This window comes from Carlito syrichta, unplaced genomic scaffold, assembly GCF_000164805.1.
Source record: "Carlito syrichta isolate Samal-C Ts95f unplaced genomic scaffold, Tarsius_syrichta-2.0.1 Scaffold315402, whole genome shotgun sequence".
In the NCBI taxonomy this organism is placed as follows: domain Eukaryota; kingdom Metazoa; phylum Chordata; class Mammalia; order Primates; family Tarsiidae; genus Carlito; species Carlito syrichta.
The window spans coordinates 566,748-587,323 of NW_007259498.1; the positions used below are offsets into that span (position 1 = coordinate 566,748).

The following is a 20,576-nucleotide window of genomic DNA, read 5'->3' on the forward strand; positions in this document are numbered from 1 at the left end:
CATTTCAGTGCAATTTCAGTTTACCAGCTCTTTAAAGGGCTCAGCAGTGAATAAGTAGGAAAGTAGGTGAACATTGCAGATGTAGCCATTTATTTCAAACCTTAGCATTAAAATATTACAAGTTAACTTTACTTAATATGTGAATTCCTAGATTGTTTTCAATTATTTTATGTCCTTGCTTGGCTAGTAACTACTGCTTATTAGTGTTACAGAGTTCAATGAATGGAAACATATTTCTTTTCTTAAAATTTTTTTCTAGTAACCTTTCTAGATATTTATAATTTTTTCTTTTTAGATATTGAGTAGTTGAGAAGAGCATGAAATGCTTTTATCTCGGATGTGTTCTTTTCCTAAAATATTCTGTCTGCTAAATTTTTTTTTTTCCTTCCTGGAACCTTAGTCTGGATGGGATGGATCATTTAATAAAGATCTAGCAAAATATATATGGATAGGATTATCTGTTATCTGTCCATATGAGTTTGCTGAAATTACCACTATATTGATTCAAAAGAACATATGTCTCAGATGTATTTGTATCTTCTTGTATTAACTGGATAATTTGTATATGGTTTTATTATAAAAACCCATGTAGATAATAAAAGTAAAAACAATTGTAATCATGCCTAACTAATACTACTTAATCCTTAATGAGGATCTGTCCACTACAGTGGTTAAGAGCTGACTCTGGAACCAGATTCACTGGGTTTGTGTCCAACTCTACCACACTCTAGATGTGTGTCATGGATAAATTATAACTTTTATGCTTCTATTCATCTGCTAAATGGGGAGAGTAATGCCTACCTTATAGGGCGGTTGTGAGTTAATATATGAGGGGGGACCCCAAAAAACCAGGAATGCATTTGTAATAAATTGTGTATTTACTCTTACATGTTTAAACTTTAGTCATCTTCAAAGTACTCTCCGTTTGATGCAATACATCCATTGAGATGCTTTTTCCACTGCTTAAAATAGTTTTTGAACTTGTCAGTTTTGATGCCTTTTAGCGCTTCTGCCTTTTTTTGTTTCACCTCTTTCACATCAGCACAATCTTTCCCTTTAAGGACTTTTTTCATTGGGGAAACCAATAGAGTCATTTGGGGTGAGATGCATTGAATAGGGTGGGTGAAGCACAGGGATTATCCTGTTTTTGAACAGAACTGCTGAACATTCAGCATGGTGTGGGCAGGTATGCTGATAAATCACCCATCATGAAATGGGCAAACGCATTGAAAGAATCCCCCCAAAATGCTTTCAGAAGCCTAATGCAGCTTCTCACAATGCTAGCTGGTACAGTGATGCCAGTGGGTTCCTAGAACGCTTATCTAGTGGGGGAAACATGTACTACTAGGGGCCTACTCTCCAAAATATTCTGTTGCTTTGGGGCCTCCCCCCTTTGTATGTAATGTGTTCGAACGGTGCCTGGCATATATCTTTAAAAATTTAAGAAATACTGTCTTTTAAAATTATTAAGCATTTACTCTATGCCTGTGATATACTTTATATTTATTATCTCTTTTAAACCTTAAGAGAGCTCTAGAGGGCTGGAATTAATTCTTCAATTTACAGTTAAGTAAACTGAGGTTCAGAGAGAACAAATAATTTATCCAATACCAGAGTTAGCAAGTGCCTGCAATTTGAATTCAAGAAGTCTGAATCTTACCTGGAATCATTAACATTTAAACTTTGAAATAATCAGGCTAACGACAAACACCTGTGAGTATTTAGGATATATCAAAAAGAAATAAATATGAGTATAATTTATAATTGTCAGTAAACATTGGCTGAAAAATGCTCTTATAAAGTTAGGGAAAGTTATATATTATGAAGAAGCAGTTAAAGTTTTCAGACTTACTTCAAATCATGCTAAGGGCATAATAGTTACTAGCATCAGAGTATCCATGGTGGCATTTACTAAATATTTAGCAAATGTCTTACTTAACATTTAGCGAAGACGTTGTCAGGGAAGAAAGAGCCAAGATTGGCTTGGCATGCTCGCCCCCTAGAGGCTTTGCCGTAGTTTTCTGTGTCTGGCTGTCCGGCAATTGTTCCTTCCAAGAAAGACTTTGAGCTCCCTCCAGAGGTCACTAACAGTACACATTTAGAATGGAAAAATCTTGACAACTATAGTGAAAACAAAACAAAACAAAACAACAAAACAAACAACAACAACAACAAAACTCAATTGAACTGAGTCATTTAGCACTGAAATCTTCTTGAATTTAAATCCCCAAATTGTTAATTCACCCAATAAACCTCATCCCATCAAACTAGCTTCTAATTCCTTGTTCAGTTTCTAAGGCTGTTGAATAGTTTAAGTGTCCTTTATTTGAACTATGGCAAGAGCTTCATAAATGATAGCTCCTATTAATGTCATTTCTTTATTCTGGCCGTATTAATGATTGCTTTGTATAGTGTGCATAAATAAAAAAATATACGGCTTTAATTCATGAATTTAGAAAACAGATATAATGGTTTTTTGTGAAGTTTTTTTTTTTTTTTTGCTTTAAAATATTTTGTGTGTTTAATTTTATATCATTTATTTGGGGTTTTGTGACCCTGGGAAAGTTATTTTGCTTCTTTAAGACTGCTTCATTATCCATAAAATGGATTTGATGAGACTGCTTCATAAAAGGATACACAATAGAAGTTCAATTCAACTTTTTCTAAGAAATGGAACAGATAAAAAAAATTATTTGTTTAGAAGAATATATTTCTTAAGAAAGAACTTGGGTGAGTTTTCTAAGTGAAGATTGAAATATAAGACATACAAAATGAAAGAAAAGGACAAAGGCCTGAACCAAGCCTTTGTGGGGGTAGGGGTGGGAGTGAGATTTTATTTTCATTCATTAGTTAGTGGACATTTGGGTTGTTTCTACTTTTTGACTGTTATGAATAATGTAATGAACATTTATGTATGAGTTTTTGTGTGTGTTTTCATTTCATTTTTCTTGGGAGTATACCTAGGAGTGGAATTGCTGGGGTGCATGACAGCTCTACATTTAATATTTCTAGGAACTGCTGGACTATTTTTAAAAGTGGGCGCTTCATTTTGCATTCCCACCGTTTCTCCTCTTCCTTGCAAACACTTGTTATTGTCTGATGTTTTGATTCTAGAGATCCTGTTGGATGTGAAATAGTATCTCATTGTGGTTTTTATTTCCATTTCTCTGATGGTTAATGATGCTGACTGTCTTTTCATATACTTATTGGCCATTTGTGTATCTTCATTGGAGAAATGTTTGTTCATATCCATTGCCAATTTTTATCTATCTATCTATCTATCTATCTATCTATCTATCTATCTATCTATCTATCTATCTATCGTCAGAGTCTCACTCTGTCATCCAGGCTAGAGTATAGTAGCATGACCATTGCTACCTCAGCCTGAACTGCTGAGCTCAGGTGATCCTTTCATCTCAGCTTTCCAAGTAGCTAGAACTACAGGCACATGCCATCATGCCCAGGTAATTATTTATTATTTATTTATTGTAGAGACAAGGTCTCACCATGTTGCCCAGGTTGATCTCGAACTCCTGGGTTTGAGTAGTCCCCTCATCTTAGCCTCCCAAAGTGGTGGAATTACAGGCATGAGCCACCACTCCCGGCCCCTTTGCCAATTTTTATTTATTTATTTATTTTTTGAGTTGGAGTCTTACTCTGTCGCCCAGACTGGAGTGCAGTGGCCGCTCCCCGCCACCGCAGCCTCGACCTGCTGAGCTCCGGCGATCCTTCCGCCTCAGCCTTCCGAGTAGCTGGAATTACAGGTGCGCGCTACCACGCCCAGCTAATTTTTTTATTTTATTGTAGAGATGAGGTCTCGCCTGCCCAGTCGGGTCTCGAACCTGTGGGCTCAGGCAATCCACTCACCTCAGCCTCCCAAAGGCGTGGGATTACAGGCTGAGCCACCGAGCCCGGCTTGCCCTTTTCTTTTTTTTTTCTTTTTTTTGAGTTGGAGTCTCACTCGGTCGCCCAGACTGGAGTGCAGTGGCCGCTCCCGGCCACCGCAGCCTCGCCTGCTGGGCTCCAGCAATCCTTCCACCTCAGCCTTCGGAGTAGCCGGAATTACAGGCACGCGCTTGCCCATTTTTAAATTGAGCTATTTGCCTTTTTATTATTGAGTTGTAAGAGTTTTTTATATATTCTAGATATAATTCCTTATCAGGTATGTGATTTGCAAATATTTTCTCCCATCCTCTAGGTTGTCTTTTTACTTTGTTTATGGTGTCCTTTGAAGTACAAATGTTTTTAATTTTGATGAAGTCAAATTTATCTTCTTATTTTTTTGTCACTTGTGTTTTTGGCTTTATATCTAAGAAACCAACTATTGCCTAACCAAAGATTACAAAGATTTACTCCTGAGTTTTCTTTTAAGTGTTTACAGTTTCAGCTTCTGCATTTGGGTCTCTGATAACTTTGCATTAGTATTTTTGTATGGTTCTAAAAGCTTTTGATTGAAAAAAAAAATTTACAGACGGTGTGTTAGTATTTTGAAACTGTGTAGGAATATATAGTCTGTAAAATGAGGGGTTGGACTAGTGATTATTAAAGTCCTTTGTGGCACAAACATTCTGTGATTTTGTATAACTAACTTAATTGTCTTAATGCCTCTTTTTAATAGTTCCATTATTTGTTGCAATGACCAAAACCCATGTGATAGCAGCTTCAAAAGTAGCATTTTATACCTGGCAATATCGTGTGGCAAAGAGGCTCACAGCATTGGAAATTAATCAGCTCATGCGGTCTCGAAAAGAAGGGAGAGAAAGGTATATATTTTGATATATATTTTTTAGTAGCTTAACTATATCACACTTAAATCAGACCTCGTTAATTCTAAATTGTCATGCTTGAGAACTGTAAAGTGCTTTGACTAGTAGAAATGTTTTTCCATTAATATGAATATCTTTCAAATTTATTTGTTAAAAAAAGTTTTTTGGTTTTTTTTTTGGGTAGAAGTCTCACTCTGTCATGCAGTGGCATGCTCATGTTCACTGCAGCCTCAACCTGCTGGACTCAGGCTATCCTTCACCTCAGCTTTCCAAGTAGCGAGAACTAGAGGTGTGCACCATCATGCCCAGCTAATGTTTTGATTTATATCGAGGTCTTGCCAAGTTACCCAGGCTGGTCTTGAACCCCTGGACTCAGGCAATTTTCTCACCTCCACCTCCCAAAGTGCTGGGATTACAGGCGTGAGCCACTGCGCCTGGCTCCATTTGTTTAACTTTATCAAAATAAAAGAGAGGTAACATGGTGTAATGAATGAAAGCCCTTAGAAATAAAGACTGGAAATATGTGTTTTTATAAGGTTATGGCTGTCCTCACTCACCCAGCCCCACCAGTTTAAGGTTATTATCATGTACTGAAATATGATGATTCAGTTGAGATCCAAGTGTCTAACTAAAGCTTTATTCCTATGGGTTGGTAGTACAGGCCTTTCCAAGTGATTCTAGTATCAATTACCAGAAGAGAGGCAAATCTTTAGATACATATGAGGTCTGGCCCTTAATTTCACGAACTCATCCTAGAAAAAGTGCTACATACTCATTGCTGAATATCACTATGGTCACCTTTAAAGTACTCCCCTTGGGAAGCTATACACTGATGCCAATGCCTAGTCTACCCATCAAAGCAGTTTTGGAACTCTTTCTGGAATGACCGTCAGAGCTGTCGGCGTATTACCCTCGATGACCTGAATGTCATAAAAATATCTTCCTTTCAATATTTCCTTTATTTTCTGGTAAAGAAAAAAGTCATTTGGGCCTGATCAGGTAAGTAGGGAGAGTGTTCTAATACAGTTATTTGTTTGCTGGCTAAAAACTCTCTCTCAGACAGTGCTGTGTGAGCTGGTGCATTGTCATGATGCAAGAACTCCTTCGGACCATTTTTGCATACACCTTTTTTCATGCCGAGATTTTCAGTTAAGACTTTTCTAACTTTCTCTATTGATGTTTATTTGGTCTGCTATGGTTCTCACAGTCAACTGGTAATTTTGATGCACACAATTTGACAAATTTTTGCAATGTTTTTGTCAGTTCTGCTTATTACTGGTCATCCTGACTTCTCTTCATCAGTGAAACTTTCTCTACCCTCAGAAAACTGTTTAATCCATTTGTGTACTGCTGTTTTCTTCATGACGTTATCCCCATAGACTTGGACTGACACATCACTGATTTTACTTCAACTTTTGCCAAGTTTAACAAGAAATTTAGTGTTTGTTCACTGCTCTACTTCAAGCTCCAGCATTCTCACGATGGCTCACAACCACATGCAACAACAATAATGAATGCTACTCAGCAAGACATCGCCACATGTTGGCACAAACATAGCTGTGAGACCTGATGTACCAAGGTTATGAAACCTTACTGAGTTGTTTATACAGTGCTGCTGATGTAAGCATGTGGTGGCAAGTTTGCGAACTTAATTGTCAGACCTCATATACGGAAGAGGTCTTTAGGCAGGGTGAGCTGGAGATTTGACTTCTTTCTCTTGCCCTGGATTCCAGGGAGTCTGAATTTCTTCTGGTAAGTGGTTCTGCCATTGAGGGGTTAGGAGCCACGGCAGTGTAGAGGGATTCCCTACAGTAAGTCTCAAGGTAAAGATACATTTATGGTGTTTTGTTAGTTACATTGTCTCTGTCACTGATACTCCGTGTTTGTTGCCCTTTTGTTATTACCCTAAGCCTTTAAGTAAAGCTTTTTGTTGACTGTTGTAGCCTAATAATTCTTAACAAGGTTATAGGCCCATGTTGGTGGGAGTGGGTGGCAGGAGTCAGGTCAGAAATCCCAGGTTGCTTTTTTAAATAATCTTGTTCATTTACACATGCATGAGATCTTAATGCAACTTTTCATTTAAGACTTACTCATATACTAAAAAAACTGAGATATACTAGATAGCAGATAATATATACCCAGTAAAAGTATTTGGGGTATGTGAGTTCATGTGGAAGCAGGAAAAAACAGTTGAAAAATATTATATCTTCTCAGTGGTGATGGAAGACTAAATGGACAGAATCTTTGGCCTCTTGAGAACAGAATGTGGTAGTCCTCATGCTCTCAGACAGTGCTGTGTGAGCTGGTGCATTGTCATGATGCAAGGACTTAGTGTGACTAAGCAGAGGCTTGCAGTTTTGGGGGAGAAGGTGGATCTTAGTACAAGTTGGGGCAAAAAAGTCTAGACTCTGTACAGAGTAAGTGTCCTTTTTTAGCCAGCTAAAGAGATTCTGGCTTTTGTTTACAAGAAGGCAGCATTTCCTTATATTTTTCTCTAGGCTGTGTTTACTGTTTTTGATGACTTTGGGCTGGTTCTCCTGGGACCTCAGTTTCCTCATCTGAAAAATATAGTTGATGATGGTGATAACAGCCAGCATTTATTAAGTACTTCTTATGTGCCACTTTGTAAGTCTTGTCAGTACCCTTATCATTCTTGTTTCACAGGGAGGAAACTGAGATATATGAGTCTAAATTATTTGTGAAAGGTAACTAGCTTTGTAGAGATGAGACATAAAGTCAGGTTTATGTGACTCTGAACCACTTTACTCAGACTGGCCTTTCTTGTGGTACCTTTCTTATTTTAAGAGAAGGAGCAGGACCAAACGACTCTTGAGGGGCATCTTCTTCTAACTAACATCTTTGACTTTTATTTTATGATAACTAAGTGGGACTGAATGTTCTTACTAGAAATTTATTAAGATGCAGAAAATGGGCCAGACAGAGTACTCAAACCTGTAATTCCAGCACTCTTGGAGGCTGAGGCAAGAGGATTGCTTGAGCATAGGAGTTCGAGACCATAGGAATTGATGGTATTCCTTCTAGATTAGTGAATGAGGTGCTTGATTACAGTGAAGCCATTCAAGTAGGTGATTTTTACAAAAAATTAGCTGGCATGGGGGTGTGCACCCAGCTATTTGGGAGAATGAGACTGTGTGTGGTGGTGCACTCCCAGCTATTCAGGAAGCTGAGGTGGAAGGATTGCATGAGCCTAGGAGGTTGAGTGTGCAGCGAGCCATGATGCTGCCACTGCACTCCAAACTGGATGACAGAGTAGGACCTCGACTCAAAAAAAAAGCAGAAACTTGTGGTGGTTTCTGCTATCTCTAAATTGGTACACACATTTCTGTATTTTAACAAATTCCTATTTATGTAAAAATTAATCTCTGTTATATTGCTAAAGGTACAATTATGATTTCAAATGATAAATTATCAAATATCTTGGTATTTAAAAAGTAGAAAATGGCATGATTATCCTGTGATTATATTATAGCTTAAACCCCTTTTATGTATCAGATTCTGCTTATGAGCTTTACAACCATAAGTTCATTTATGTCTTTCAGAAACACAGTAAGGGGGGAATTGTTACTCGTATTTTACACATGGAGAAATTGAGGCTCAGAAAAATTAAGTCATTTGCCCAGAGCCTCAGAGTTACTCTGTGACCTATATTCACTTCCATTCACTTCATTACTTAATTCAGCAGACATTATAGAGCACTTGATAACGTGTGGCGCTTTGCCTCTAGGAAACTCACCACCTAGTGGGAGAGCCAAGTAATCCAGCAGTGACACTGCCATAGGAATAACTATTATAATTCAGGTATAGGTACATCCACATATGGCACATCTTTATAACACAGGAAGGGTAGGGGAAGTTTCTTCACTTTTTACTTCAGAACAAAACTTCCTTTAGTTAGATCTTCCCAAATCCATTTACATTTTACTTTTTAAAAACACATTGGTAGAAGGGAAATTATGGAGATACAACAGAGAAAGATAATGTATTAGAAGTTACTCCTGACTGCAGTGCAGCTGGAGAGTAAGGTGATGTATCTGTTAGGGCTTAATGACCTTCACTGGAAACAAATGATTCAATGTTTAACTATATTTTTTGTGCCCAAAGTTTCAGGAACATATCACTCTCATAGCTAGTAAACACAAGGTAGGTAGTTTCTACCTTTATAAGATTTAGCTGTGTCACGAACTTTTAAAAATAATCAGGATTGTTATAGTAAATAATAATATTCATTGATATCATTTAATATCTTTTTTTTTTTTTTTGAGGTGGGGTCTCACTCTGTCGTCCAGACTAGAGTGCAGTGGCCGCTCCTGGCCACTGCAGCCTTGACCTGCTGTGCTTCGGGCTCCGGCGATCCTTCCGCCTCAGCCTTCCAAGTAGCTGGAATTACAGGCATGCGCTACCACACCCGGCTGATTTTTTGATTTATTGTAGAGATAAGGTCTCGCTGCCCAGGCGGGTCTCGAACCCGCGGGCTCAGGCAATCCACTCACCTCAGCCTCCCAAAGGCGCGGGATTACAGGCTGAGCCACCGAGCCCGGCTCATTTAATATCTTAATTGTTCTAGAGATTATGAAGTAGTATAAACTTGACTTAAACTTTCTTTGAAATTCTGATCTCTTTTTTTTTTTTTAAAGAATTTATCATGTTGATGATATTCCTTCTGGATCAGTGAATGGAGTGCTTGATTACAGTAAAGCCATTCAAGTAGGTGATTTTAGTTTGTCAGCAAATATTAATATCTGTATTACAGTATTTGGAAATACTATAATTTTATTTTTAAACCTGAGAAAGTATTCATTTCCAGTGCCTAGGATATTATTTTAGCAATTGTTTAAATTTTTTTCTATTTTGAAAACTTTTTTCCAGATCTTAATGCCTCTTAAGCCAAAATAAAGGTGCTACGTGAAGATAAGCACCTAATATGACACTACTTAAAAGCATATTGCTTAAAAATATTGGGAAACATTATTCCTTCTCTTCTACTCGTATCTCCAACATCTGTCTATCTCTCTTTATCTATCAATTGACCATAGATTGGTCTGTCACTTCTGGCATATTAGTAAGTGCATATATTTTTGCAGATAACATAGTTCACTGTCCTTTTATGAGAATATATTTTTGTTTACAAGCTAATGTAATTTAATATTTTAGTAACTAACTTTTGATGTAATTTTCTGAGTATTTAAAGCAGTACCTCTTTATAAAACTCTCTCTTATCTAGCTTTTTGTCTGATGCTCACAACTCTATAACTCAAACAGCATGTAGTTTCCTCTCTACCTTATAGATTAGAAAACTGATAGATTCAGGTTTGCTCAGGATCATGAAATGATTAAGCAGCAAAGTGAGAGTTCAAGCTGAGATCTTTTCATAGCAGGTCTAGTGATCTATTCACTAGAATATGTAAGAATTCATCTAGTTCTTACATACCTATGCATTTATTAAACAAGTATTCTTTGAGTGTCTATTAGGTGTCAGACATTGGAGTAGGTACTGGGACTCTGCTGCTGAGTAAGAAAAGTTTCCTAGTGAAAACATTTCCAATGTTGAGTTTTAAACTGATTTATCACGAACCAGCTCTTTTTCTGTACCCTAATATAAAATATATTAAAATTGCTTTCATCTTAAAAATGACAAAAGTTTCCATTGTCAAACCACATGTCATCTTTCATACGCTTTGTTTGTCTCTTCATCCTTTCATAGCTGAGCTTCTTGAAAGACTATTTTGCATTCATCTTTCCCTCACCACTCATTCTCTCTTCATTGCATTCTGCTTTCTAGAGGCCTTTGAATTGTCAAGTCGGATAGGTTTTTCTGTCGTTAAGCCATCTGATCTATACAGGACACTTAACATTTTTTGTCACTCTTTTCTTCTTGGCTTTTATGGAACCATACTCTTGAATTTATTCATAGCTGACTCTTTCTTTGTCTAGGGCTAGTCTTCTCTAGTCTTCCTTGTCTAGAACTAATCCACTCTTCTCTTTCTGTGGTGTTCCCTAATGGCCAAACCTTGGATATCTACTTTTTTTTTTTTTTTTTTGAGTTGGAGTCTCACTCTGTCGCCTAGACTGGAGTGCAGTGGCCGCTCCTGGCCACCGCAGCCTCGACCTGCAGGGCTCCGGCGATCCTTCCGCCTCAGCCTTCCTAGTAGCCAGAATTACAGGCATGCGCTACCACGCCCGGCTGATTTTTGATTTACCGTAGAGATGAGGTCTCACTGCCCAGGCGGGTCTCGAACTGTGGGCTTAGGCAATCCACTCACCTCAGCTTCCCAAAGGCGCGGGATTACAGGCTGAGCCACCGAGCCCGGCTGGATATCTACTTTAAAAAAAAACTTATTAATATACTCTTCTTAGCATTCTTATTAAAACCCACCCCTTTAATGATATGCTGATTACTCCAATATCTATATTTCCAATGTTGAGTTTTTTCAATTTCTAAATAGCATATTTCTTGCTGTCTGGATAGCAAGAAATTGAGTAGCTCAAAAGCACATTAAATTTAACCTGTCTGAGACTGCCTTCATTTTCCCTCCAAATCCATTTCTTTCTATATATTCGATATATCTGTGACTGGTTCCACTATCTATGTAAGAATCATGAGAAATCTTTTTCTCTTGCTCTCCACTTCCAATAAATCACTGAGTTCTGTTGATTCTGTTTTCTAAGTTTTTGTCAGATTGGCTTTTCTCCTTTCCATCTCTATATCAATCAAGTCTATCATTAGTTCTTGCCTAGATCACTGAAATAACTTTCCATCCAGCACTGACCAATAGAACTTTCTGCGGTAATGGAGATATTGTATATCTTTGTTGTCCAATGCATTAGCCACTAGCCATATGTTGCTATTGAACACTTAAAATGAGGCTAGTTCAGCTGAGGAGCTGAATTTTAAATTTTATTTCACTTTAATTAATTGAAATTTACATTTAAATGAAAACATGGGGCTAGTGGCTACCATATTGGACAACACAGAATAGTCTCTCTAGTTTCAGTCTTCCCCATGCCTACTATGCCAATCCATTTATCATACTGCTGGCCAGTGCAATCTTTCTAAAATGTAAATACGATCATGCTACAAATAGTCCTTTCCCCCCATTATAACCCTTCAGTAAATTTCCATATTTTTCAGAATAAAATATACCCACAACTGCTCCTCCTCCCTGGCCCACTTCTCTTCCCCTCTGATACAGCTGTGCCAAACAACTTGTAATTTCCTGAATATGCCATGCTGAATTTTTTCTTTTGACTTTGAAAAACATTTTATTTTGAAATAATTATAGTCTCACAGGAAATTGCAGAATAATTCCTTCACTCAGTTTCCCTCAATGATGATGTCTTATATAAGTGTAGAAGAACATCAAAACCAGGGAATTGACAGTAGTACAATACTGTTAACTAGACTATGAACTTATTTCTTATTCAGTTTTCACTCATGTGTACATGTGCTTGTGTGTGTGTGTGTGTGTGTGTGTGTGTGTGTGTGTGTGTGTGTGTATTTATGTAATTTTATCACCATAAAGGAACTTCTTCCATGCTACTTAACCATTTTCTCACCTACTCCTCAGCCCCATTCTTGCCCCCTGGAAACCACTAATTTATTCTCCACCTCTATAGTTTTGCCATTTTGAGAATTTTTATGTATGGAATCATATGATATGCCACCTTTTGAGTCTGGCTTTTTTCACTAAGCATAATGCCCTGCAGACCTGTCCATGCTGTTGCAGTGCTGTGCCATTTTACCTTTCCTCATTTTGGCATGTGCTGGTCCTTCTTCCATCTGTTCATCTTTTAGCACTAAGTTCAGCTTTTTACCCATCTTGGTGTAAATTAGATACTCCTTCCTCTATGCTCTCATAACCCCTGTTTGTACCTCCTCTTTCATCATGTTGTACTGTAATTAGGTGTTCACGTCACCATCTTCTCAACTAGACTTTTGAGTAATCCCTGAGGGTAAAGATTTCATCCAGGTATCTTAGTGCTTAGTTCAGTGACTGGCACATAGTAGATGTTCAGTACAGAAAAAAAAAGTCAATTGATGCATTCTTCTTAGTGAATTGCAGACTACCTTGTAGATGAGTCATTCAATAAATATTTGTTAAATAATAATAATGATTGATGAACTTATTTTAGGGCACAAGGGATCCAATTTGTGCCATAACTGCATCCGATAAGACATTGATTGTGGTAAGTTATAAAAAATTTATCTTATTAAAAAATGATTTAAATTATAGAAATAGTGTTAAGTAATAAGTTTTGGATTTGAACATCATCTTGTGGCCCCCTAAGTTTTACTAAGTTCAATATGAAAAGTAAGGATGTTTACCTAAAAATTATTAATCATTTGCAAGCATAGCTATTTATGAAAGCAGGAGAATGATGGCCAACTAAGAAGATTAAGTAAACTTGGAGTTTGTATCGCTGGGTTGAATGAGCCCTATACAGAGCTCATGGATGTGATGTAGGGCAGATTGCATGGTGGTAGATCTTAGAAAGTTTCTTCCTCTGTGTAGCCTGATATTTTATATCGAAGAAAGTCCTTTGGCTCAGCTACCTTCGTACTTTCGTAAGACTTAGAATGAAGAGGTAGTGTGTTTGGCAACCAGTAAACTAGAGAAGCTCATGGCACATTCAGCTGATTTTTCAAATAGAATCAATAGCATAGTGCCTTTTTGAGCTCTGACATTTGAAAATATTAATTTTAGAAGTAAGTGTTAAATACAGTGATGCTGGTGGCATTATTGCATTTGGATTATGTAAATAGAGACTTAGTAGTAAATATTCCAGTTACATATTTTAGTCATTGGTTAAGTTTATGGGAGAAAAATCTTAAGAGTATAGTATTCTATAGTATTTCCTCTGATAAGCCCTCTTGAGAGTCATGCTGCAAAAGCCATGCTGCTCTGATGAAAAAGGGGAGAGGTTAAGATGAGCTGTGTGGAGTTTTCCACTTCGTCCATACCCGGCACCCTGCATCTGTTGTACTTACTGTTGATCTCTCAACCTTCAGTTTTGCCCAGCAAATTACTTTCTGATTTATTTTAAAACATATTTAAACTACTATTCATGGTATCACTGCTTTCAGATCATCTTTCCCCCTGCCAAAAACATCAGTATCAGGTAGATGACTATAGGATAAAAACCTAGATTTTCAGTAATAACTGTTTCATATGATCTTAAATTGATTTTTCATATATATAGATGCAATTTAATTCAAGTATTTTATGTTTTAGCTTTTAATATGTTCTAAATATTAATCTAGACAACAACTATAGAAACCTTAGATATTTTTTCCTTGTGATGTAAGAATTTGTGTATTACCAAAGTGCTAGGTCTCTGACTTCTTTCTTGAATATTACATGAAACAAAATTAGACCACCTTTAGCTGTTTTAAAAAGGCTTAATTAAATTAGTAGTTAAATATGTGGTTAATAACATGATTCATTATCAGAATTGGGAATTTGCTCTGATATCGTCGCTTTGGTTTTAAATCAAATGTATGGCTATATAGAAAGACCTGTAGTTGTAGTCTGACATTGTTATGGTAATTATTTAGTAATCAAAAGTGATTTTCCTAGGGTCGTGAATCTGGCACCATTCAGAGATACAGTCTTCCTAATGTTGGTTTGATTCAAAAATATTCTCTTAATTGTCGAGCCTATAAGTTATCCTTGAACTGCAATTCTAGGTAAGTCTGAAAAAACTCCCCATGTATATGTGAGACTTAGTAATTGTCAGTTGGGATTGTTGGATTTATGTAATAAATGTAAAGATGGGCGTGTTTATTGTGAACTTTTCTTAAATTCAGTGTGGTTTTAGTATACTGCATTTGTTTAAATGTGTTTCTCTAATTGGGCATATGGAAATTTTTATGCAATTTTTTACTCTTAAGAGTATTGTGACTGTTTTCTGTTTCATACCAATTGGTTTAATTTCTTTGGGTAGATTTTCCTTATTAGAAAGCAAAATGGAGAACAGTCCATACTTCTATTGAATTTGTAAAAAAAAAATGTTTTGAAGCTATTTCTACTATATTCCAGTTTTCTGATAAACTGATTTTGAGGAAGAATGGTTAAGGTAATTATTCTTATGGTCGCTTATAGTAATTTTAAAATTTTCTCCCTTTCTCCAATTGCATTATTTTTAGTCGTCTTGCTATCATAGATACCTCAGGTGTTTTAACTTTCTTTGACTTGGATGCTCGAGTAACAGACAGTACAGGACAGCAAGTAGTTGGTCAGTTGTTAAACTTGGAACGAAAAGATGTCTGGGATATGAAATGGGCCAAGGACAATCCTGATTTGTTTGCAATGATGGAGAAGACAAGAATGTATGTTTTCAGAAACCTGGATCCTGAGGTAAAAACAAATTAGTGTTAACACCCTTAAATAATGAGCAAAATATTAAATCCTGGATATTTCCCCTTTGTTTCTTTAAGGGGTGTGTTGAACACTAATGCCAATATGGCATGAATTTCTGAAAATAAATAAAAACACTTCTGTGGATTTTTAAAACAGTCTTAATTGAGAATAATACTCATCTTTTAAGTATTCTCTACTTTCTCTGGAAGGTACTTCCTAGGCATTTATCTGTTCTTTTTAAAAGATGAAATCATGATCACTAGTCTGAAAGAAAGAAATTAGTAGTCTTATTTACCAAAATTTCTTAGAACAACCTAATTTTTAGAATGCAGTTTTGAAATTGCCTTGTCTTGTCCCTTCATTCTCATCTGCTTATCTACTTACTGTATTCTGTGTTTACCTTGTCTTATTTTTATTTCATTTACTGTATCACCCACTAATCTGTGTTCTTTCTGAAGAAATAATCTTTTTTCTTAAGTAGAAACTTTCAATAATTTATTAAGATTATTTATACCATATGATCCTGAAGAGCTACATTAGTGATTTGTATACACAGGCCAGTGCCACATCCTGGGCGAGGTTTTTAATTTCAGTGTCCATATTCCCTGCTCGACATCCTTTGAACACCATCTTTTAAAAGAATAACAACTTTCTTCTGTGTGACCTCAGTATATTATCTGATTGGACTCTGGAGGGCAGGCTCAGACAGATACGTCTTGAAATTTAAAAAGTTTATCTTCAGTGGTCTCCAAAGTAGACTGCATGCACCCCAGGTGTGGTACAAGATCAATCACTTAGGGTGTGAGGACAATTTGAAGTCTTCTCCTAATATTTATTTAGATACTAATATTTGGTTACATGGGTTGGTACTCTTAGTTCTCTCATAGTCCATGCCAGGTGTACAGGGATCAGGTATGGTATTTATGTATGCTCTGGAAAGAGATAAAGAGATAAAGAGATTGTCACAGGGCAGAAGAGGGGACAATGGGGCCTGTATTCATTTTCTAGGGCTATTGTAAAAATGACCACAAACTTGATGGCTTAAAACAACAAATCTATTCATTCACAACTCTGAAGACCTGAAGTCTAAATTCAAGGTGTCAGCAGGGACACATTTCTGCTAAGGAAAATTCCTCCCTTGTCTCTTTTAACTTCTGGTGGTTACAGGCAGTTCTTGATGTTCTTTGGCTTGTGGACACATCATTCCAATCTCAGCCTGTCTCCCATGGTCATCTTCCCTATGTCTCCCCATGTGTCTTCTTTTCTTTTTCTCATAAGACATCTGTCATTAGATTTAAGACCCACCTAATCCAAAGTAATCTCGTCTTGAGATTCTTATCTCAATTACCTCTACAAAGACCCTTTTCCAAATACGATCACATTCTGAAGTTCTAGGTGGAGAATCTTTTGGGGGACTATTATTTAACTTGCTACAGGGCCTTCTTGCTTTCAGAATACTTAAACATGTTTCAGTATGCATGTGTATAGTTTAGTGGACTTATAAATCATATTAACTCAGATATACTTATGGATATACAAGTATGGACCGTGATTACTCTCTTGGGTATCACAAAGCCCCCTTTTTCAAAACCCATTTTTAAGGTTGTATTTTGAGTTTCTCTGTGGCTCCCATCAGCTAATTTTTATGCTTTGGATTTTCCTGTTTACTCTGGGCCAATTGTTAGCTGTTGTGTTTAAGAGTTGCAAAGTCAAAACATCATTAAGAAGATAAAACTTTTAAACAATTTTTAAATTAGTAATGAATTTTCAATTTGAAGTTTTCTGTATTCCTGCTATACTCCACTAGTGTGAATAATAAGAAATGAGTTAAAAAAAATGCTTTATGCCATTAATTTCCATTTATTTGCACCTATAGCTTCCTTCTTGGGAAGAAATTGCATGCTGGGGCCCCCGAACTCCCAAAGTTCTTCTGGAGTAGTTTATTTAGTGGTAGACTATCCTTTTAATATCCTAAATTATTTTCTCATTTCCCCATTTGAGCACTACTTAGGATTTTTGAGTTGGCAAATGACCTGATGTAAATTACTCTCAAAGGCTCTGTTAAAGCTCTTGGGAATGGATCTTAGGATCTTTGCAATTCGTAGACCCTGAGAAATGGTTCAGAGGAAAGACATTCAGGGCTGCTGTGTTTGACCTGTAAGCATGGACTTTTTTCAAGGATTCAATAGTAATTTGGCCCTTGCCCCAAAACAACTGTGAAATTTTGACAGGTAACCATAGGATAGCCTTGAGGATGGAAGTAGGATACTTTTTGAATATTAGAGTCCTTTCTCTCTATTCTTGGCCCATCTCATACTAAGTTAGAAATCATGTGCCTGGAGAAGTGAGAGTGTTTATTATATCTGGCTGCTTATAATGTGTTTGTAGCACACATGGTCAATCTGGTACCAAGTAAAATCTTTGCCTGGTGGAAAGTGTTTCTTAAGTAGTTTTAACAGAACAGCCTTAAAAAATATATATTATTATTAAATTTGAATTTGTTTTCTGGTTTGGCTTGTAGTTCAATTTTTATTAGATTTAGAACTTGATGGATTTTTTACAAACTTCCCACTGGATTTCTTTATAAGTGATGCTATTCTGTTCTTTTCATTCATGAGGACACTGGCTCACTGTGCTCTCTGCTTGTTTAGCAACTCTGCTTTTCGTTCCTCTAGCTGCTTATTGATCATACAAGGACATACACTTCAAAACAGAGAATCGACTGGATTTGCAGAGCTGCAGAACACTATGTTCCTTTAGGACATAGTGTTCTATATTATTATTCAGAAGATGACTATTTTTTGACAGTTAATAACAATATATTTTTATACATTTGAGTGTTATTATGAATTCTAGATGCCTACCTTTCAAGTTGTGAATCTTCATATTATTTGAGAGAAAAAGATGTTGTCTGTGTGCAAAGTTTAATTCACTAATAAAACACATTTTCTTTGAGAATTAGGAAATGAGTATTTAATATTGATATTCATTCCTTAATTATTTTAACTTCCAGTAACCCTTTCAAGGTACTGGTTGAACTCTTTTATCCCTTTTTTGACTCTTCCCTCTCATTGGTACTACTATTTCATATCATAATTTTATTAACCAGTCTCTCATTTTTGTACATTTGCATCTTTTCCAAACCAGGAGCTTCCAAAACTTTTGAATATATACTCTTGTAACACACATATTTATTTATAAATTATTTAAATGACTTACTGTGTTATAAATACATTATGAATCATGTCCCCCAAATAGAAAATTTAAAAGAATGAAAAAAGATACATTTTAAAGGATGACATAAAGTTTATTTTTAAATATTATTCTAATTGTGGTAGTTCATACTATCATTAGTTGGTATTTCAACATCATGCACATTTTATTTTTAATTCATTTTATATGTTTAGGGGTACAAGTGCAGATTTTTTACATTCATATATTACGTAGTGGTGACGTCTGGGCTTTTAGTGTACCCACTATCCAAATAGTGAACTATTGTACCCAAGCAATAATTTTTCAGCTCTTACCCCCTTCCCACCCTCTCATCTTTTGTATCTCCAGTGTCAGTTATTCTACTCCGTATGTTCATATGTCCCCATTGTTTAGCTCCCACTTATAAATGAGAACATGTGGTATTTGGCTTTTGTGTTTCTGAAGTTATTGTACTTAGCATAATGGCTTCCAGTTCCATTCATGTTGCTGCAAAAAACAGGATGTCATTCTTTTTGTATGGCTAAGTAGCATCTGATGGTGTGTGTATTTGTGTGTGTATGTGTTGTGTCTGTATAGAACATTTTTCATATGTTCATTGGCTGCTTGTATGTCTTCTTTTGAAAAATGTCTGTTCATAGTGTTGTCCTCATTTTTGTTGTTGTTGTTGTTGAGTTGTTTACATTCCTTGTAGATTCTGGATATTAGACACACACACACATACAAACACACACACCACATTTTCTTTATCCAGTCCTCTATAGGTGGACACTAATGTTGCTTCCAGATCTTTGCTATTAGTGAATAGTGCTGTGATAAACATATGTGTGCAGGTATTATCTTTTTGATATAATGATTTCTTTCTCTTTGAATAGATATTCTGTAGTGGGATTGCTGAATAAAATGGTAGTTCTATTTTTAGTTCTTTGAGATCTCTCTATATTGTTCCTCATAGAGGGTGTACTAATTTACATTCCCACCAACAGTGTATAAGGGCTCCCTTTTCTTTGCATCCTTGCTGACTTCTGTTGTTTTTGATGTTTTTAATAATAACCATTTTGACTGGGTTTAGATGATATCTCATTGTGGTTTGAATTTGCATTTATTTGATAATTAGTGATATTGAACATTTTCTCATAGGTTCATTGGCTGCATTTTTCTTTTGAAAAACGTCTGTCTATGGTCTTTGCCCTCATTTTTTTTTTTTTTCTGAGTTGTCTACACTCCTTATAGATTCTGGATATTAGCTCTTGTCACATGCATTATTTGAAAAATTTTTTTCTCCATTCTGGAGGTTATCTGTTTCTTCTTCTTCTTCTTCTTTTTTTTTTTGATGTGTAGAAGCTTTTTAATTTTTTAAATTTAATTATGTCCTGTTTCTCTATTTTTGTTTTTGTTGTGTTTGCTTTTGAATACTTGGTCATAAAGTCCTCAAAATTTGCCTAGGCCAATTTCCAGAAGAGTTTTTTCCTAGGTTTTCTTCTAGGATTGTTATAGTTGCAGGCCTTACATTTAGGTTGTTAATCCATTCATCTTGAGTTAATTTTTGTATGTGGTGAGGTGTGAGTCTTGTTTTATTCTTCTACATATATGACTAGCCAGTTTTCCCAGCACCATTTATTGAATAGGGTATCCTTCCCCGTGTATATTTTTGTTGATTTTGGTGAAGATAGGTGGTGGTAGGCACGTGGCTTTATTTCTGGTTTCTGTACTCTGTTTCACTGTGTCTATTTTTATACTAGTACCATGCTGTTTTTTGGTTACTGTACCCTTGTAGTATAATTTAAAGTCAGGTACTATGATGCCTCCACCTTTATTCTTTTTGCTTAGGATTGCTTTGCCTATTTGGGCTCTTTTTTGGTTCTATTTGAATTTTAGGATTTTTTTCCCTAATGCTTTGAAGGTGATGATGGTAATTTGATATCTCTTTGGTAAATTTCTCATTTATATCCTGAATTTATTTTCTGATATTTTTGAATCAGTTAATACCTTGAAGTCTTTAATATGGTATTTTGAGGAATTCTTTTGTAGGGATCTGTTGTAGTCCTTTGGTGGTATCATATTTGCCTGCTTTTTCTTGTTTTCTGTGTCTTCCCTTGATATGTACGTATTTGTTATATCAGTCGCTTGTTCCAATGTTTGAAAATTGCTTTTGTAGAGGAGAATTTTTCCTTGAAGATGTGTGTATGTTGCTAATTAAGTAAAATACTTTGGCTTTGAT

General features: G+C 36.1%; 1 protein-coding gene across 2 annotated transcripts in view; it reads left to right on the forward strand.

Annotated features, from left to right (window-relative positions):
* WDR35 (WD repeat domain 35) overlaps positions 1-20,576 on the forward strand; it is a 75,700-nt gene that overhangs the window by 35,476 nt on the left and 19,648 nt on the right. For both annotated transcript variants that reach the window (XM_021706284.1, XM_021706283.1), the window contains 5 exons: positions 4,619-4,763; positions 9,422-9,491; positions 12,918-12,971; positions 14,363-14,472; positions 14,932-15,142. In XM_021706284.1, coding sequence (XP_021561959.1) covers positions 4,619-4,763; positions 9,422-9,491; positions 12,918-12,971; positions 14,363-14,472; positions 14,932-15,142 — 590 coding nt within the window. The remainder of the gene's footprint in view (positions 1-4,618; positions 4,764-9,421; positions 9,492-12,917; positions 12,972-14,362; positions 14,473-14,931; positions 15,143-20,576) is intronic.